General features: G+C 40.7%; 1 protein-coding gene across 16 annotated transcripts in view; it reads right to left on the bottom strand.

Annotated features, from left to right (window-relative positions):
• The window catches only part of ATP2B2 (ATPase plasma membrane Ca2+ transporting 2), a 414,874-nt gene that overhangs the window by 25,971 nt on the left and 369,246 nt on the right, over positions 1-19,657 (bottom strand). For all 16 annotated transcript variants that reach the window (XM_071440030.1, XM_071440026.1, XM_071440025.1 and 13 more), the window contains 4 exons: positions 14,385-14,491; positions 13,573-13,764; positions 4,900-5,113; positions 1,414-1,625 (listed from right to left, as the gene is read on the bottom strand). In XM_071440030.1, the coding sequence (XP_071296131.1) occupies positions 1,414-1,625; positions 4,900-5,113; positions 13,573-13,764; positions 14,385-14,491 (725 nt within the window). The remainder of the gene's footprint in view (positions 1-1,413; positions 1,626-4,899; positions 5,114-13,572; positions 13,765-14,384; positions 14,492-19,657) is intronic.

Here is a 19,657-nt window from a genome sequence, read left to right as displayed (position 1 = left end):
GATGCCAGCAAAAGAATGGATGCAGGAGTAGAAGGGGGAATTCTTACAGAAGAAAAATTTGGGAAAAATGTGTATTAGTGTGATAATATTCACTTGTGATGGGACAGCAAAGTCAGGAGAGGAACATGAGGAATCACAATCCAGGGACATCATTGCTGGGAATACTGAGGAGCATTGGGCAGTGACATTGAAAAGAAGAACAGTTCAGCATCAGCTGTTTGAAGGTATATTTGTCTTTTCAAGGAGTAAAAAATAATTGTAAAATGCTTTGTTGGTATGGTATTAAACAATTTCTTCTTTAAAAAACAGTTACAATATCAATGATGGGTGTTATTATTGTCCATGCTAAGATTAATTTAAGAAATAACCCAGTTATAAGGATCAAAATTGAGGAATCACAATCCAGGGGCATCATTGCTAGGAATACCGAGGAGCATTGGGCAGTGACATTGAAAAGAACAGTTCAGCATCAGCTGTTTGAAGGTATATTTGTCTTTTCAAGGAGTAAAAAATAATTGTAAAATGCTTTGTTAGTATGGTATTAAACAATTTCTTCTTTAAAAAACAGTTACAATATCAATGATGGGTGTTATTATTGTCCATGCTAAGATTAATTTAAGAAATAACCCAGTTATAAGGATCAAAATTGAGGAATCACAATCCAGGGGCATCATTGCTGGGAATACTGAGGAGCACTGGGCAGTGACATTGAAAAGAAGAACAGTTCAGCATCAGCTGTTTGAAGGTATATTTGTCTTTTCAAGGAGTAAAAAATAATTGTAAAATGCTTTGTTGGTATGGTATTAAACAATTTCTTCCTTAAAAAACAGTTACAATATCAATGATGGGTGTTATTATTGTCCATGCTAAGATTAATTTAAGAAATAACCCAGTTAAAAGGATCAAAATTGAGGAATCACAATCCAGGGGCATCATTGCTGGGAATACTGAGGAGCATTGGGCAGTGACATTGAAAAGAAGAACAGTTCAGCAGCAGCTGTTTGAAGGTATATTTGTCTTTTCAAGGAGTAAAAAATAATTGTAAAACGCTTTGTTGGTATGGTATTAAACAATTTCTTCCTTAAAAAACAGTTACAATATCAATGATGGGTGTTATTATTGTCCATGCTAAGATTAATTTAAGAAATAACCCAGTTAAAAGGATCAAAATTTCTGTTTTATTAGCATGGCTACGTAACATTTTCCATTATTAACACTTGTATGGATTGAAAAAATACATGAAACCAGGTAGTTTACTCTTAAATGGACCTCCTGCAGCACTTAGATTTAAAATTAAAGAAAAAAATGAAAACACAGAGAAGAAAATCCCAAAATAACTTTGTGTTTGATTTTTTTGAGTGGATTTGGGATGATTTGGGATGAAGAGCAAGTGATTCTTGCCCAGAGCTTTACCTGAATAGCAAAGGTGCCCAGGACAATAGTGCAAAAGATGGGGTTTCTGAAGATGCCGTCGAAGACGTTCCTCTCGCCGTGGATCTTGCGGGCGTTGATCTCGTTGAAGAGCTGCATCATGACAAAGGTGTTGAAGATGATGGTGTAGTGCTCAGAAGGAGGGGAGTGAAGAGGGGCGTTCCTCCCACTGTCAATCTTAAACATTTTCTCACCTAGGTGGAAGACAAAAAGAAAAGTTTCCTCTAGAATGAAGCAATCCAATTTATATTCCACTCGTATTCTTCAGCCTGTTGCCTTCTTTGCTCTGCTTTTTCTAGATAAAACTTTTCTTGCACCAATGAGCAAAACACATCTCAGCTGAGCAAGAAGCTGTTCAAATGCTGACTCTTATCTAGCAATACCTAACTCCTATCTAACAACACCTGCACAACGTTGTCAGTCCTACTCTTACCTTCCCAAGTAGGAATTACTCTAAGCACTCAGTTCTTTCAGGTGTAACAAAATCTTAAGGGCATTGCCAGAGTGTTTGAATTTTCTACAGTGGTTAGAAGGCACCTCTCTTCATCAGGTTTTACCCATTTACTAATCCAGTAACTTCTGCCAAGCATTGAAGGATATCAGTCACAAAAGACACAGGCATTCCTGGTTTTAAAGAGATTTGGGGTTGATCAGCAGCAGGCACTGCTGTTTAGTTTGATAATTTGGCTTTCACTCATAGATCTGACCAATCAAAAAGCAAGATACAACCCATGATGAGTAACTAAAAATGTGGTGAGCTTGGAAAAAATAAAGTTAATTATTTTTTTTTAATACCACAGCCTGACAGGACCAGACAGTGAATTCTGGATTTCTGATGTCTCAAAGACATTTATGTTTTGTATGTTCAAACACAATGTATTTCTAAAAATAAAAAAGATAAAAACTTGATGTACTGGTCTCTGAAGAAAACTCCTACAAAAGAAAGGAATTATTATTTGACCAAAATAGAAATAATTCTCATTAATTAGAAATTTAATTATGGAGGCACTGAGTTTTGCACATCATGTCACTGCAAAGCTGAGCCTTGTGGAGTTTAGAAAGGAAAAGATTATTTCCAAGGCTTATCAGAAAATTGTCTGGGATGTGTCCTTCAAAGTATGCAGGAGTTTTCCAAAGACACCCAGGAGCAATTAGAATAGGGGGAGAAAGCCTGGTTTGCTTTTCATCTGACTCAATATAAAATATTTTAAACCATTAAATTCATCAAAAAGCCATACTAACTCCCCATAAAGTTCACAGAAGTTCTTGCTCCAAGATGCATATGACATGAATTACCAAGAATTTCTTCACCTGTTTTAGAGAACCTGAAATTCCAATTTCCTAATGCAGACATTCTCAAAACTCTCTGTAAATCTAACAATGTTAGAGACCACCCCACTTCAGAAACCTGGCTATTTTTTTGGTTTAACTCCATTGTGAACAGATCATTGCCTCCTCTGAGCATCCCAAATAATCTGCCAGATGGCCATAAAGTGGACAAGGCTTTCACAATGGAGCTGAAAAACCTCCAAAAAAAATCATAAATTTACATTTGCAGCTTCTCTGGAAGTCTGTGTATAAGGAAAAAAAAACAAACCTGAAAGACAGCACACGTGATTTAACAGTGACTACAAAGTGACAAGAAGACAATACCCAACTGAAAAAATCATCTGTCCTTTGAGAGGGTTCAGTTATTATTGTGGAGCAACAGAATCTATTATTAGCTCCTACTATTCCCTGCAGCAAGAAACATTTCTCCTCCTTCCCTGCCCTCTCCAAAATACAACCTATAAAAAGCATTCATTGCCAGCAAGGCCTGAAGAAGAATCCAGTAATCCAATAAATTAGACTTTTCACCCCCTTTTAATATCCATTCCAGAAATTAAATGTCAAAGCAGAGTATTATTTGTATCACTTAACACTGATTACTTACTTTCCATACCACTTAAGATCAACATTATTTCTGGACTGTGGACAACATTTTGCTCTTGGTAAAATGGATCTTGATTTTTATTGTGGTTTGTTTAGTGGGTTTTTTAAAATTTGTTTTTACGTCCTTACTCACCACAACAAGCCTCACAATGAAATCTCAGTATAGAAGCAGCAGGGTGGACACTCCTATTACAGCATAACCTTCTATGCTGTGTTTGGATACAAACTTTTGCCAAAGTCCAAACCTGTATTTTACAAGGGCTAAAAAGCTCAATGAGGCCATTCCCAAGCTAACAATATATGGAAAGTATCTACAACATGATACTTTCTGTGCTTCCCATCCCATCAACCAGGATTCACAGAGGCACAGAGTGACTGGGTTGGAAGAGACCTTCAAGATCATCGAGTCCAACCAGCCTAAACACCTCAACTAAACCCTGGCACCTCAGGCCTAACACCTCAACTAAACCATGGCACCTCAGGCCCTAACACCTCAGCTAAACCATGGCATCTCAGGCCTAACACCTCAACTAAACCATGGCACACATGGAACAGGCCCTAACACCTCAGCTAAACCATGGCACCATAGGCCCTAACACCTCAACTAAACCATGGCACACGTGGAACAGGCCCTAACACCTCAGCTAAACCATGGCACACATGGAACAGGCCCTAACACCTCAACTAAACCATGGCACACGTGGAACAGGCCCTAACACCTCAGCTAAACCATGGCACACATGGAACAGGCCCTAACACCTCAACTAAACCATGGCACACATGGAACAGGCCCTAACACCTCAGCTAAACCATGGCACACATGGAACAGGCCCTAACACCTCAACTAAACCATGGCACACATGGAACAGGCCCTAACACCTCAGCTAAACCCTGGCACACATGGAACAGGCCCTAACACCTCAGCTAAACCCTGGCACCTCAGGCCCTAACACCTCAACTAAACCATGACACCTCAGGCCCTAACACCTCAGCTAAACCCTGGCACCTCAGGCCCTAACACCTCAACTAAACCCTGGCACCTCAGGCCCTAACACCTCAACTAAACCATGACACCTCAGGCCCTAACACCTCAACTAAACCCTGGCACCTCAGGCCCTAACACCTCAACTAAACCATGACACCTCAGGCCCTAACACCTCAACTAAACCCTGGCACCTCAGGCCCTAACACCTCAACTAAACCCTGGCACCTCAGGCCCTAACACCTCAGCTAAACCATGGCACACGTGGAACAGGCCCTAACACCTCAACTAAACCATGGCACCAAGTGCCACATCCAGGTTTTTTTTAAACACATCTAGGCATGGTGACTCCACCACCTCCCTGGGCAAGCCATTCCAATGCTTTATCACTCTTTCTGAGAAACACTTTTTCCTGATATCCAAAAAGAAGTTTAAGGATCACGAAGGCACGCAAGAAGCGTGCATAAATTCATTACATTGAAAGCATTTTGACACTGCAGCCATCCAGCCCAGCTGCTCGTGAGCAGAGCAGCAAGCGTGGGCGAGCTTCTCACCGACAAAGAGCAGGGTGAAGATGAGGGTGAGCTGGTAGACGGCGTGGCCCAGGATGTTTTTCATCATGGTGCGGGAGATGAGCGGCTTGTTGCGGCCGTAGGGCTTGCGCAGCAGCAGCGCCTCGGTCGGCGGCTCCGTGGCCAGCGCCAGCGAGGCAAACGTGTCCATGATCAGGTTCACCCACAGCATCTGCACGGCCTTCAGGGGAGAGTCCTGAGGGGAAAAATCAAAAAATGTTTGTATTTTCCAAGAAAAGCCTGGCTGGGGGTTCATTTTTCTCATGGGGCTCAGAAATCCCAGCACTGAGGACCCTTCTTCCTTCTGTATACCTTCTGTATTTCCTTCTGCAGGACCAGGAGCACAATGTCCCGAGCAGAGAGAAATTATCTGCCTGCAGGCATTTCATCAGCACCATTTGCAACCATAAAACTCAAACCAAGCATAACAGTAACTACTTCTAACACCTATTGCTATGGTCTCCTTTCCTTCATGCATCAGGCTTGAATTTTCAGCTGAAATTAGATAGAACTAGAGAATCCAAGTTTCTCTCATGGAAGAATCATTATATTATTGAAACAGATTAAAAAGTAACATTTTCTTTATACTAAAACCTGCCTGTCTTTTTTTTTTTTCAGAGACAGCTTGAAATTATTGAAAATTTATGGAACAATTGCGGTGACATTGTGATAAATTACACTTAAAGAAGATCATTACAGTAGTGACATAATAAAAAAAATAAGCCTGATATTTTGATAAAAAAATAATCTGAACTTATTAAACTATATCAAATGTGCAAAAGCAAGACCTATTCTTTTATCACTAAAAGGAAAGCACATTTGGCACTATGGAAATGGAATGAAAAACCCCAAATACTGGTATTTGATGCAGGCTGTGGTTTTGGAAGCAGCTCTCCAGTCACTAGAAGGAGCTCTTTCCTCACACAATCCCATAAAGTCTGTGGTCACCATACAGAGGACTTTAGGTCATGTTTAAAAACCCCCAAATTAACTAAATAAAGCAAAGTTACACAGATCTCAGGAGGATGCTGGACAACCCTTAACAAAGTTTTGGTGTGTAACTCACTGGGGCAGCTGTGAAGAGAGAGAAATGTTTCAAAGAGCCAGCAGAGTAAAACAAAAAAAAAAAACCAAACTCCTGTGCCTTTAGACTGTATCAAACAGGCAGCATTAGCCAGGTCTGCTTCTGTTCCAAACAAGCCGTTTTTATGAGGGGAAAAAGAATCACCAAAGTAATAAGGCATCAACATGATAAATTTCATCATGAAATTGAGTTACTCTGCTGCATAAAAGCTGGGAGAGGGAGCACTATTTTTATGTATTTCATTACCATGGTGCTGCAGCAATGAAGCCAAAACAACGTAGAGGACAGGATACAAACCAAAGCAAAGCCAACAAAACTCCCTGAGAACTCTGCCCGTTTCTTCAAAGGGTTAAATGTTCATTTTTAATGAAATACCATAAAAGAACATGCATTCAGTATCCCAAGGACTGACAGAAAACAAGGGTAAGTGCTTTGGTCTCTTGAGCATCTGGCTTAGATTCCAACTCTCCCTTGAGATAAAATATTATTTGCTCTTAAAAACGCTTTTTTAACACATTTACACAGATTTTGATGCATTTCATTTATGTAAAAAACCCACAACTTCTGGGTTATTCAAAGGGATGGAGAAAAGCAACCTCCTGTTTCTCAGTCTTACAGGTTGGGCTCATCACAGCAAAGAGGACAATTAGCATTAATAGATTCTTGACCTCTTAGTTATGGGTTGCATTAACTGCACTTATCTGGAGAGCTCAGCTCACTCATTTGAAATGCAGCTGCAGAAACAGGAAATGTCTTTGTCTTTAGAGGTGGCTAAAAAACTAAAGGAGATCAGGACAAACTTCATCCCAAATTGAGGCTTCATTCATTTTTATTAACACTAATGGCTCCAACAAAGAGAGCACTTGCAGTAAAAAGCAGTTTGTGGCTGGGGCTCACAGACCCTTGATGGGACACAGGTAAAAAGGAAAACATCTTTTCTGCTGAAGAATTTTCCTTATCGTGTTTTTGCCTGTCTCATTAATAAGTTTCAGCAAGCTCCTCTGCTTTGATCTGTTACAAAAACTCAATTTCCACTTCACACGCTGAATTCTCTGTCAATAATACCAAATTTCCCCGTTAGATTTAATAGATGGAGTCAGAGATTCAGGTGTCTATCAGAGGCTGCCATATTCCCAGCAGAACAGGAAAAGCAGGGTATTTCAGTCTCTAAATCACACAACTGTAATTGGCAGTCATCAGTTTTGGCAACAACACGTTCTCACCATTTCACACTGCCAATCACCTTGGGTGGCTGTGGTGCCCCTAATAATTATCTATTATTGGCAGTGCTACACTGCTCAGTGGAGTGTGAGAGCTCATTCCAGGCTGAAGCCAAAACATTAAATACACATTAGTCTGGGCAGGCAGTGGAATGAAATTTCCACTGTAACTCTATCTGATTTCTGATTAGTTGGTGGAAACTGAGGGAAATACATATCAGCTAAGGAGCTTAGGCTTCCACTGCAGATTTTAGTCACTCATGCAAGTGGCATGCAAATCAACCTTCTTTTCTTTGTGTTTTAGCCACTAACTGGCCAGCCAATAATTCTTAATTCCCTCTCTGAACACTTTGGGGATGTGAACTACCCGAAATCACCACTTATTCATCAAATTCCTTTCACTTGACCTTGGAATAGGTTAGCCTTGGCCTAGAGGTGAAAGGAAAATGTCCCTTAAATCAAGTGATGTTACACTTCATCTTGGAAACACTTAAAAGTAAAAATTGCCAAAGGCTGGAAATAAACTACAAATCTTTTGTGACATGCAGAGCCTCACAAATTTTAGAGCTTGTTACTTTTGATTTAGATGACAAGCTGCAAGGGAACAAAAAGGTATTTTCACCCTTACCTTTTTACTCCCATTTGCCACAGAACACATGCAGGTATCCAGAAAAATGAGCATTTCTGGGAGTTACCTTTCTATACATTAATGCAAAAAAAGTCCCTGTGCTGCTAGATCACGCTGTCTGCTAATTGTATGGAAGTGGCATCCTCAATTCCATCCCCATGCCTTGCCAAAACAAAGCTAAACAGTACAGACTTTGATTTTATATTACAGCTTTTTCAAGTTTGCCTGTGCTATTATTTTAGAATTTGCCAAGTACAGTTCTGCAGTAAAACATTATAACCACATAAATTACTCCCTTTTACATGTAAGTATAGATCATCCTCATTTTTTTGAACAAGATCTGTAAAAACAATCAGTGATTCATGCAGCAGTTCATTGCTACAGTGCCTTTTAATTAACATTTAATTTTCCAAACATAATGTCCTATGGAGTCACTGTTTTCAGCTCCTAATGTCTGCTAAAACACTAAGTCTCTCTCAAAGTGCAAGAATAATAATTTGAATGTAAAATGTTAAAACACAGCCTTTGTCTTCCCTTTTTTCAGTGCAAGCCTTTTGGAGAGTTACAATTGCCTCAACAGTTGGAGCCACAGACCGAACCTGGCACGGAGAGAAACCCTCTTGTTTCATGGCTCCAGTAAAAAACTGTTTCCATTTGACTGAGCTGCATTTTAAAATCTTCATTTTGTTCCTAGCCAGATCACTGTGGACAGCTCCAAAGGTAATGAGCTGATATCCTCTGGGTGCTGTGTGGTTTTTGGGGACAGGGAGAGGGGTGAGCCCAAACAGGGCCCTACAGGACACCCAGAGATGTGGAGCAGTGACTCACTGCAAGCACAAAACTCACAAGAATCGTAGGCAGAGCTCCAAAGAACCACCCTCATTGCATCAATCAGGGGCTCTGCAAAACTGTTATTCAGAGAATGAAGTCAGAATATAAAAGTTTGTAGCTCATAAATCCACTGGAAAAACAAACGATGGGTTTAAGCTGAGGCAGCGGCTGCAGAAGAGAAAGGACAATTCTACACAAACTGGTCCAGACCACCACACCCTGACCACACTAAAAGGGTGCAATGGCCACCACAGGGAGGACAGCAAGAGGGAACTGAGTTAGATTAATTAAAAATAAGGTGAATGAGCCCAGCTCAGCTGCACTGAGCCACATGAACCTCTCTGGGAGTAAGCAGAGGTGTGAACTCCTCTGGGGTCTGTGCACACACACAGACACAGAGCTAACAGCACCCCTGCACCCCAGACTGAGGGCTCCTGAGTCAGCTTCCCACCAGGGACTTCTCCAAGCTCTGCTTTCCTGGATGACCCAGATCTCAGAGCCTCTTACATAATTACAGACTCACAACGCAGAAGTTTATTATTAGCTGAAAATTCAGATCTTGTGGCTTATAGATTGAGCTGCTGTAAACTGAAACAGGGCCCCATGTAAGTGAGATCCCTTGGAGGGGTGGTTGTGGCAGCAGCTGTGCTAAGCCTGTCAGCAGGTGACACTGGATCTGAAATTCTTATGCTGCTTAGAATGTGGTTGCTGTCACCTTAACATGACTTCGTGCTGGGAGCCAGGGGAGACAAGAGAAACAACCATTGCATTGGTCCTGTGCATAATAAGTTCTTTGACAGCCCACTGTTTGTCCTGCATAAGCTTTATGCTTTATCTGGCACTGGAGCAGTACAGAGACATTTTGTACAGATCACTATCCACTGAAAGAGCAAACCAGAACAAAAGAGAAATCACAGATATGGCAGATATTCTCTAACAGAAGCATCTTCTTGAAGCAGGCACTGGGTAGATGAAAAATAAAATTATATTTGCTTAAAATTAACAGAATTAAACTAAACAGCAGTTCCCTGAAGTGGAATTGGCAAGGACCTTCACTTCATTAATCTACTGGAGGAAAAAAGCAGCAGATTATTAAAATGGCCACTAATGGTCCCAGGTTCTGCCTAATGTTTTTCTTAAGCCTCTCCATGGGCCTCCCAAGGTGCCCTGGACCAAACAAATCATCTCCTGCGTGGGCAATGCACTCTCTGGGTGCCCCTTGGAGGGCTGGCTGCACTCCCACCACACTCACACAGTCATTAATTAATTCATTAATGCAGAATTGCAGTGCTTTCACTTGGAGTTCTGCAGGGAGATGACCACATCCTCATATTTACATGTGCACCAGAGAAAGTGCAGGATCAAGACTGAATAAAATTAAGCCCATTATGTTGCAAAGCACAAGCCAAGTATTAAAAAAAGATTAGTCCAAGCAAAGATTTTATTGTCTTTGTACTTCCTTCAGGCACAAACCAAAAAGAGTAGGTGAGTGTGCTGGTCCCAAACTGCAGAACAGATTACTTGAGAGGTGGCATGAGGAAGAACAGAACAAATGTTATTATCTACAGAGAATTTTTCTCATTCTAGATATGAAATGTCACCAAAAGAACAGCCTGTGTAATGTTCATTAACCTGAATCTTAATGATGGACTGAAATTACATTCTGTGTGTCAGAGAAAGACAAACTGACCGCCTAAATCAAAGGACAGCTCAGTCCAGTCAAGACTTTCTTTGTGTTCATTTTGAAGGTCACAGGAAGCTGTGCTGCCTTTTGGAAATGATAGATTTAAGCTCTGTTTGCTTGCTGTTTTGTTAAGGACTGAAACATTTCAGTCAAAATCTTTCAGTCAGACCTGTGCACAGTTCTGCAGATTTGGATGTGCACGTGTGCACCTAGACTGTTGTAGGCAGGATTTTTTTGGGAGAGCCCTGCACTTTGTGCTGGAGCTATTTTCATAGCAACCAGAGGGTACAGCATGTTCCCAAGTGCAATTTTTAGCAAAGCTTTCAAGCCAAACAGAATGTCCTTTGGCTGGCTGGAGTCAAAGCCTAACACAATAATGTGCATTTGTGAGGCAAAATCCTTCTTGAATGAGACAGAACCGGGAGCAGCTCAAGATTATTCACACTGAGTGTAAACAGTGGCAAAGACAGACCTGCTGCCTTCCTGCTTCCATTTCCACTTCAGCTTCCCCCACACCTTTCCTTTGGGTTTGCACCTTTACTGACAAATGAAGGAATTGCACAAGAACCTGCAAAGGAACCCAGGAGTTCCAGGAGGTGTCCACTAAAACCTGTGAGCAGGGACAACAGGCCCAGGGATGGTCTCACAGACCTTGGAGGCAAGAGAAATGCACTGGGCCTGATCCAAATTCTTCTAGAAGCCAAAGGAATGATTCAAAGGATGAAAAAAGCTCCAGAACTAAAAAGGGGATAATGCTTGTACTGATAATGCACTTCACATCCACTTAACTTGATTTAAAATAGTCCTTGCACTGATCCAGCAGTGTTTAACCTCCTCAGGGATAAAAAATTATTTGGTTAACAAATAGAATGAGTTTCCCTTTGTGCTTCCACAAAAAAAATGAAGAAGTGCTGGGCATTGACCAAGAAATTTCACCTTAAACAAACATTTCTAGTCAGACACTGATTGTCAATAAAATCAGTTCCAGTGATGGTGCTGCTGTCAGTACCTTGTTCTGGCTGGGTTTGTACCACATGTAAAAACCTCCCAGAGTTTCAGTCCTCATTCCTGTGTTACCAGCAACAATCATTCCACAGCTGGGCATTTCCTCAATATGCCAGGAAATATTTCCAAAGGGAAATTCATCCAACTTTGCTGCAACACCACAAAGTTTTGTCCCTCAGCACAGGCTCAGTGGTGACAAGAAGGGACCTCCAAAGCCTCTGAATGTCATCCAGGGCACAGGAGAAGTTTGACCTCATGGGTTTGTTAAGGTACCTGGGTTTCTGGTTGCAAGGATCAATTCCATGATTCCAATGTAAGTTTAGCCTGGAGCAGAGCTGATGACTTATTCATTGCTTTGCTCAGGTGTGCCTGGGCTGAAATGTACCTGCTGAAACAGGTATGGCCATCTGGGTGATGCACCATGAGGGAAGCATCAGCTTTCTCACAGTGCATCCCAATCCAGGGAGGCACTTTGTGACAGCATCTAAAATATACATTATTTTAGGGACTGACAGCACTAAAAACCACATTTTTTTATTTTCTCATTAAACCAAAAACCTCACACTGTACTGCATATATCCTGTTTACTCTCTAGAGGAAAAAAGCAATTTTATTGCCCAAAAAATGATAATTTGAGAAAAAAAGATGTTTGCTTTGAGATATGCTTCTTGCAAATGACCTGGATATGTTGCATCTGCACCAGGATTGCAATGAAGGATTAATGGAGTGCCAGAAAGAGAGGTCTAAGACCAACTCTATGTGTCATTTAATTGCTTTGTCATCTGCATCTGGAATTAAAAACAACTGCCTGAAAGCAACAAAACAATTTTATCAGTCAAAAAGATTGGGGTTACTTCCATGGTCAGCACTGCTGTCTTGAAAATAACCTCATTCCACAATGCATTAAAAAATATGTATTCATTGGTGAGGTATTCTGAGGGGAAAACATTCACATAACTTGCTCCTTTCCCAATCCATGGTGTTTTCAGTTTGACCATCACAGGCTCAGGGATGAAAACACTGAGGGAGGCAAAAAAAGCTCCTAAAAGTGAGTTCCTTTGGGAAAAAAGAGGGATTAATCCAGCCTGACGTCAGCAGCTCTTTAACCCTCAGCAGCCTGATCCTTGGAACGCTCAGGAGAATTTCCAAAGGTTTTGATACCAAAACAATTTATTGTCTTTTCTTTTTATACCTTTTATGTATTCTCAGTGTCCTTAGCATGCATACTTGTAATTCCTCAAGTCTGATAATTTAGTATAGTCCTGATACTCTATTAAGCCAGAAAACCAAACATCCTAAAGGCCTCACAGTTAGAGGCCAGAAAGCCCTTGAGAAACCAAGGTCTCCTCTCAATTACATCCTGTAAACTAAGATTAAACCCAGCCAGGAATAAATACTTCAAGATTAAAAGATACCACACTATTCATTCAAGCATCTCATTGAGGCATCTTTGGTAGATATGCTAATTTGCGAGGTCCATAAAATTGCACACACGATCTACCATGTGTACGCATTTCAGCGTGCTCCACCTTGGTGAGGTGTTACACCACAAAAATCCTTACTAAATACCAAGGTAAAACCCCTTTAACCCTTAACCATGCCTAGCTCTTCATGTTAGCACCAAGGAAAAGGCATCCTCATAGTACCTGTAATTCCTCAAGTCTGATAACTTAGCATAGTCCTGGTATTCTATTAAGCCAGAAAACCAAACATCCTAAAGGCCTCACAGTTAGAGGCCAGAAAGCCCTACGCTATCTTGAAAAACCAAGGTCTCCTCTCAAATATATCCTGTAAACTAAGATTAAGCTCATTCAGGAAAAAGTACTTCAAGATTAAAAGATACCACACTATTCATTCAAGCATCTCATTGAGGCATCTTTGGTAGATATGCTAATTTGCAAGGTCCATAAAATTGCACACGATCTACCATGTGTACGCATTTCAGCGTGCTCCACCTTGGTGAGGTGTTACACCACAAAAATCCTTATTAAATACCAAGGTAAAACTCCTTTAACCCTTAACCATGCCTAGCTCTTCATTTTAGCACCAAGGAAAAAGTATCCTGCTGTGTGCCAAGCAGGAATCAAATGCAAGGCCCCGTTCACTGGGAGCATGGATCACAGCGGGATCACAGCAGGATCCCAGCAGGATCCTGGTAGGATCCCAGCAAGATTTCAGCAGGACCCCAGCAGGAATTGCTCACCTGGGTGATGCAGGCTCCAGTGAAGGCCACGATGACGGCCACGATGTTGACGGTGAGCTGGAACTGCAGGAACTTGGAGATGCTGTCGTAGACGTTGCGGCCCCACATGACGGCCTTGACGATGCTGCTGAAGTTGTCGTCCGTCAGGATGATGTCCGAGGCCTCCTTGGCCACGTCCGTGCCCGCGATGCCCTGGGGAGAGGGGTTGGGAATGAGATTCCCTGCTGGACAGCACAAATCTCCACAGTCAAAGCCCACAGGTTTTTATATTTCCTGGAATTTTGCTAATTCGGCCTGGTTTTGATGTGAGTTAGGCCGCAGAAAAGGGAATTGAGAGAGAGCAGAGGAATTCATGTGGTGATGGCTCTGAGTATTTTATCAGCTTAAAGACTGCTGATTATCTGAGGTATTTTTGTCATTGATGGTGGTTTTTTATTATCCATGAACAGAACTGGTAACAAAAATGACAATAATGTGTCTTTATATACAGTCAGAGTACACATGGAAGACACCTTTCCAATTAGTGGTGGATTTTACCACAGCAAAAGAGAACTCCAGTGTTGTGAAGAAGAAGTTCCTTTTTCTGTATGGGCACAGGATTCTGCATAAAGCCAATAATTAATTAGACAAAATCCTGAAGAAGTATCAAAACAAGCAATGCCAGTAATCCAAGTGAATTAAAGGATTCTGAGTCAACATAACTCATTCCAATATATTCCTTCACTGACAAGTAATAACTAAGCAACTTCACATTCAATGAATGGAAAAGCCCTTACAGCAAATTCATAATGGCACAAACATCAAGATTATACCATTGCAAAGCCAACATCAGCTTTTTTAAGTGCTGGTCCATCGTTGGTTCCATCCCCAGTCACAGCTACCACCTGCCTCTGTTCCACCTGTGTGCTGTCAATAATACCTGCAAAAAATGTATATATGGGTGTGTGTTTACAGACATTTATAATGTCAATGCAATAATTAGCAAGATAAAAGGTCCCTGTAAAAAAGCAGGCTCTGTATAATACAGATTGGATAACACCACACAGTTTTACAGAGATTAAAAAGGCAGATCTTTAAGGAAAATAATGATGAAAGCTGCAGCATCACCACCATCCACTACTAAACATCACCATTAGGATTTACATGGAAAGTTCTGATCCTGCATCATCAACACATCAACAAAACCTGCTCAAGCTTCAAAGGCAATGAGAGCAGCTCATTATGTCCTTCTGGCAGATTCCTGCTATTCAAAGTGTCACAGCCCAGCACTGATCAAACATCGATGGAAAGGATTTGCCAAAAACTTAAATTCATGTTTAGGGCTCTCCTAAACTGGGACCCAGCTGTAATATCAGCTTTACTAAGAGGCCTTCTTAACCTAGAGATAACAAAAGGCATTCACGAATTTTATGTAGCTGGAGAACTTTAGCAGCCATGTTCAATTTTGCCAAACAATGATTAAGGAGATACAAACTAATTCTTTAAATTCTGAAACCAAGCATTTTAATAAAGAGATAGAATAAAATAATTTCTACTTTCATTTTGAGATCATTTGAGAGAAATAAAAACCCCTTTTCACTTGGTGAATCAAGTTTTTCACACAACAAGGCTGCAGGGAATTATTTTCCACTTATGCAGATAATGAAAGTCAGGAAAATAATGAAGAATTTTTCAGAGGCTACAGAAGCAGCCCAGGTTTTTATAGGATGAAGATCATTCACAATTCATGTTTCTATTTCCATGTCAGGGTCCATTTGAGTACAAGTCCAGAACACAGGATTTGTTGTGTAGGATACAAGAACTCCTTTCCATATTGATAACTTAGGGGAGGAAAATGACAGAATTCCTTTTGCAACACATTTTGCACAAAGTCATTACCTCCAAAAACAATTATCCAAACCTACCCAGTGTGAAAAGCTTTCACTCTGCTCTAAAGAAAAAATTCCCTTCCATATCAGATAACCAAGGAGAAATAGGAAATTGCAGATTACAGAGCAATAGCTGCCTCTTGGCAAGGTTCAGGCTTATCAGGCACCAGAAGATTGCAGTGGCCTGTGCAAGCAGTTAGTGCCCTGTATTTTTCAGAGTTATGAAAATGAGAAAAAAAAGCCCTATTCACTTTCCACTGGTAGTATGATCTCAGAAAAATGGCAATTACTCTGATAAGATCTCACAATTAGAGCTTTCAGTTTGTTGGGGTGATTTGCCTTTGGTATTACTAAATAAACAGGAACATCATCTGTCACTACTGTTAAAAGCATTTACTTTGTCTTGTTATTAACACATCCTTTGATGTTAAATTAATAGTTTAAGCTTCTGGAAAAAAAAAAAAGTCATTAAAATCTCTGGCTCATTAAGGTATTAACTGCTCCAAAGAGGTCGATAGTATCTGCTCACAACTGGGCTCCAAGTGGGAGCACAACCCAAATCAAGTTGAAGAGGCTCAAACAAATGATCTCCTAATAGAGATAAATGGATATAAATAGAGACTGTGCTGATGACTGTGCCACCAACTGCCCTCCATCAGCCAGCTCCTGGGTGCTGCCAACTCATTCACAAGGTTTAGGAGACATTTTTATCCCAAAATCCAAACTATGCAGCCAGGATGAGCCCAGAGCTAAATGCAGCCATGGAAAACCAGACATGAAAAGGTCTCGGGTATCATCAGCACCTGAGCCCCAGACCTTCCCCACAGTGCCCACTTTGAGTGCCACAGGAAATGTGTGGAATTCTGGGGATGGATTTCAGTGCTGCCCATGGAAGAGAGAAGGACTTTGCAAAACACCCATCTGTACGTCAGACAAATTTCTAAAATGGAGCAGCCACGATTATTTGGGATTCAGAGGATTTATCACAGCTCTGTCAACACTCCCTGACTTCTGCCTGCTCTTTCTAATCTCTTCCTCCTCCCTGCTTCCTCCCATTGCTGAATGTTTGCCTTCTTCCCAGCACGTGCCTCCCTCCAAACACATTAAGGTTTGTTTTTAATATGCTGTCAGTGGCTGTGATAAGGTTTCACCTCAAGAATTCTCTTCAGTACTGAGAAATGTGCACAGATAAAATTCACAGTGTGAGGAGACCAAAGAGAAGAAGGATGCCCAGGAAGGGCTCTCCCTCTGAGCTGTGGGGATTAATCTCTGATGTGATCAGGGAAAAATGTGACTGAGGGCATGAGCTGACAGGCTGCCAGTAAAGAGAACATTCCCTGGCCTTTGCACTCAGTCCAAGTGGCTGCAAAGAAGCTCCAGTAATAATCAATCATGTCTAACAACCAGGAAATTTCTTCCAACTATACAGCTTTCCTCCAGTTGAATGCTTACATACAGAATTTTAATAAAAACAGGTTTTCATGGGGAATTCTTCTACTCTCAGCAAAGCTTCCTGCCAAAACAGCCTTTGCTCTTTCACTGGCCTCTTCCCTCTGTTGAGCTGTTTGGCCATGACTTTCTCCTGTCACAAACAATTTCATTCAACAGCCCCAGGAGCACACCTTGAGCAGAACATGATAGTGTGCTCCACACAGGGATCCCGCTGATGTGGCAGGAATTTGGGCAGGAAATTTGGGCAGGAATTTATCCTGTGGCTTGCATAAGACACAAGTTTCTCAGAGCAAGCAGCTTGTGTCAGATGAGGGCAAAGATCAGATTTAAAACAACCATGCAGGGCTGTCAAGAAGGGCTCTAAATGCATAAGTCTGCTAAAAAAAGTACAAAATACACAATACAAAACGGAAATATATCCTACATCTCTCACCTTCCTCCCATCCAACACTAAGCAAGCATTAAATCAAATCCACTCAGGATAATAACTGATAATAAATAGCCAACAATGTCTTTTCTGCACCCATGGCTCAGCTCAAACCCATCAGAGTCAGCCCCAGGTTCTCCCTCTGTCACAGGACAAGTGCTGCTCTACTTAAACAGTCCTTGCTCGTCACCCTTTGAGTTGCATCTGTTAGAAACTCTTGGGAGAAAAAAAAATCCTGGTTTAGAGATTTCTTTCTGTCTCAACTGCTTAAAACAAGCAGGAAAATTCAGCTCCAGCTGAGGATTTCAGAGCTGAAGCCCAGTTCAGGGTTAGAGAGGCAGGAAAGCTGATCCTCCCTCAGGATCACACAGATTTGTGTTTCTTTGACAAGCTAAACAGAGGTACAGCCATGTATTTTCATGAACACATCCTCTTCAGGTTAGTTTTTAATATTTCCAAACTTCTGGAAGCTCCCTGTTAATGTAACGAGAATTTGCAAAGTCCGTCTGAAGGAGAAAGCTCACATTTATTTCAGTTACATGTTTGGGTACCTGCCTGGATAGAAGTTTAAAGGTTTTTTTTTATATAAAAATGTTCTGTATAACATTACAGACAGCATTGGGAATCAAGTGAAAATTCCTCCCCAAAGTTCAGAATATCAATTAATACCATTTTCTGTATTTTGATTATTGTACCCATCTCACAGCTTTCCACATTAATGAGGTTATGAACATACTACCATGCCATGAAATAACAGTTGAAATGTTTGAGTAATTAAGGGTAATTACTAAAAATCTTTTCTTCTTAAAGTTTCCTTTCTGTTTGATAACAAATTAGCCCTACATGACAATAGCTGTTTTTAATATCACCAAAAAATAATTCCAGTCTAATTTAAATATATTGGAAGGTACCACTTGTTTAATTGGTTAACTGAGTATTTCTTTGATCTTTTCTTCTGATGATATTTCCCATCAGTGTTAAGCAACTGTTTCCTGCAGTGTTTTTAAAAGATAAACTGACAATTTTGAATTATTTCAGCAACAGCGCTGTAACCTCACATCAGTATAAATGATATGTGATTTTACTTGTTATATTTTGAAACAGAGTTAAAAATATGAAATTTTAAATTTGACAAATAATAATATGAAAATTTTAAAATATGAAAAGGTGTCTTAAAACCCATCCCAAATTGTATTTCAGTGAGACTGGGATTTTGGTTTCACTGAAGCAGTTTGTGATGATAAACCACTTTGATGGGTGTTTTTCCAATCTACCTCTACTTCAAAGCCATAAATATTTGACTGCAAGTGTCTGCCCAGGCTGAAATGCTGAACCATGCCCTTCTCTGGTCCCTGAGCAGTACTGAAAACAAAAGTGAAAAATAAAAATGATCCTTTTGTTGGGTGGGATTGTGCTATGTTAAGGGGAAAAAAGATTCCCTCCAGCAGCTGTATGTCATTAAAAATTAAATATAAAAAAAGTTTATTTTCTGATGTGTGTTTTTAGCCTAGAGCAGATAGAATACATCAAAGGGGAGAAAATCCTCTCAATCCCTCAAGTGTCTGAGAAAAACATAACATTTTAATAAGAGGCCCAAAACTAGTGAACATTTAAATAGTTTCTTGTAACTTTTAATGGCCCTTGGAGTATTACCAGCCAAAAAATTCCATCATGATTTCCACAGACTCGTTCCTGAACTTTGTGAAGACACTTAATTGCTCTCTCGACCTTGTCACATCTTTAAAACATTAATTGTGGTACTTGCATGTGGCATTCAGTAGGAGTAAATATCTTTTGGGCTGTCCAAGTGCTTATGCTACAAACCATCAACAATTTGCTATTCCTGTTTTCTCCAGCTCTCTATTGATTTCAATTTCCCTGGCAAAGGTTTCCTGCTCCTCTTGAGGGAAAATCCTGAATGATTCAGACGAGCACTCCTGAGGGACTTGGTTAATCCACTTAATGAAACACAAATTGTTGTGTTTCTGAAACAAATCAGCTGCTGGGCTGAACAAGGGCTGTTCTCTGAGAACAGGATCCTGGAGCACAGGGTTTGAGATGCACTGCTGAGGAGACTTCAGCTGACCTTGGGCAGGTCTAACACCGACCCATGAAGATAAAAATGCCTCCAAACCTTTCTAATCCTGAACAAACCTCTGCTGGAAAACTATTTTGGAGCACACCTCCCCCAGAAATGTGTATTATTTATTAATTACACATAACACATTAATGACACATGCCATACTAATAAATTGTGTACATTATAAGATATACATATAAAAGATGGGGATGGAGATGATACATTCTGTCTCCAGCTGCCCCATCCAGTACCACCCAT

The sequence above is a fragment of the Agelaius tricolor genome, unplaced genomic scaffold, assembly GCF_023055355.1.
Source record: "Agelaius tricolor isolate 1412-34295 unplaced genomic scaffold, bAgeTri1.0.p SCAF_14, whole genome shotgun sequence".
Lineage (NCBI taxonomy): Eukaryota > Metazoa > Chordata > Aves > Passeriformes > Icteridae > Agelaius > Agelaius tricolor.
This window is presented reverse-complemented; position numbering and strand designations above follow the sequence as displayed.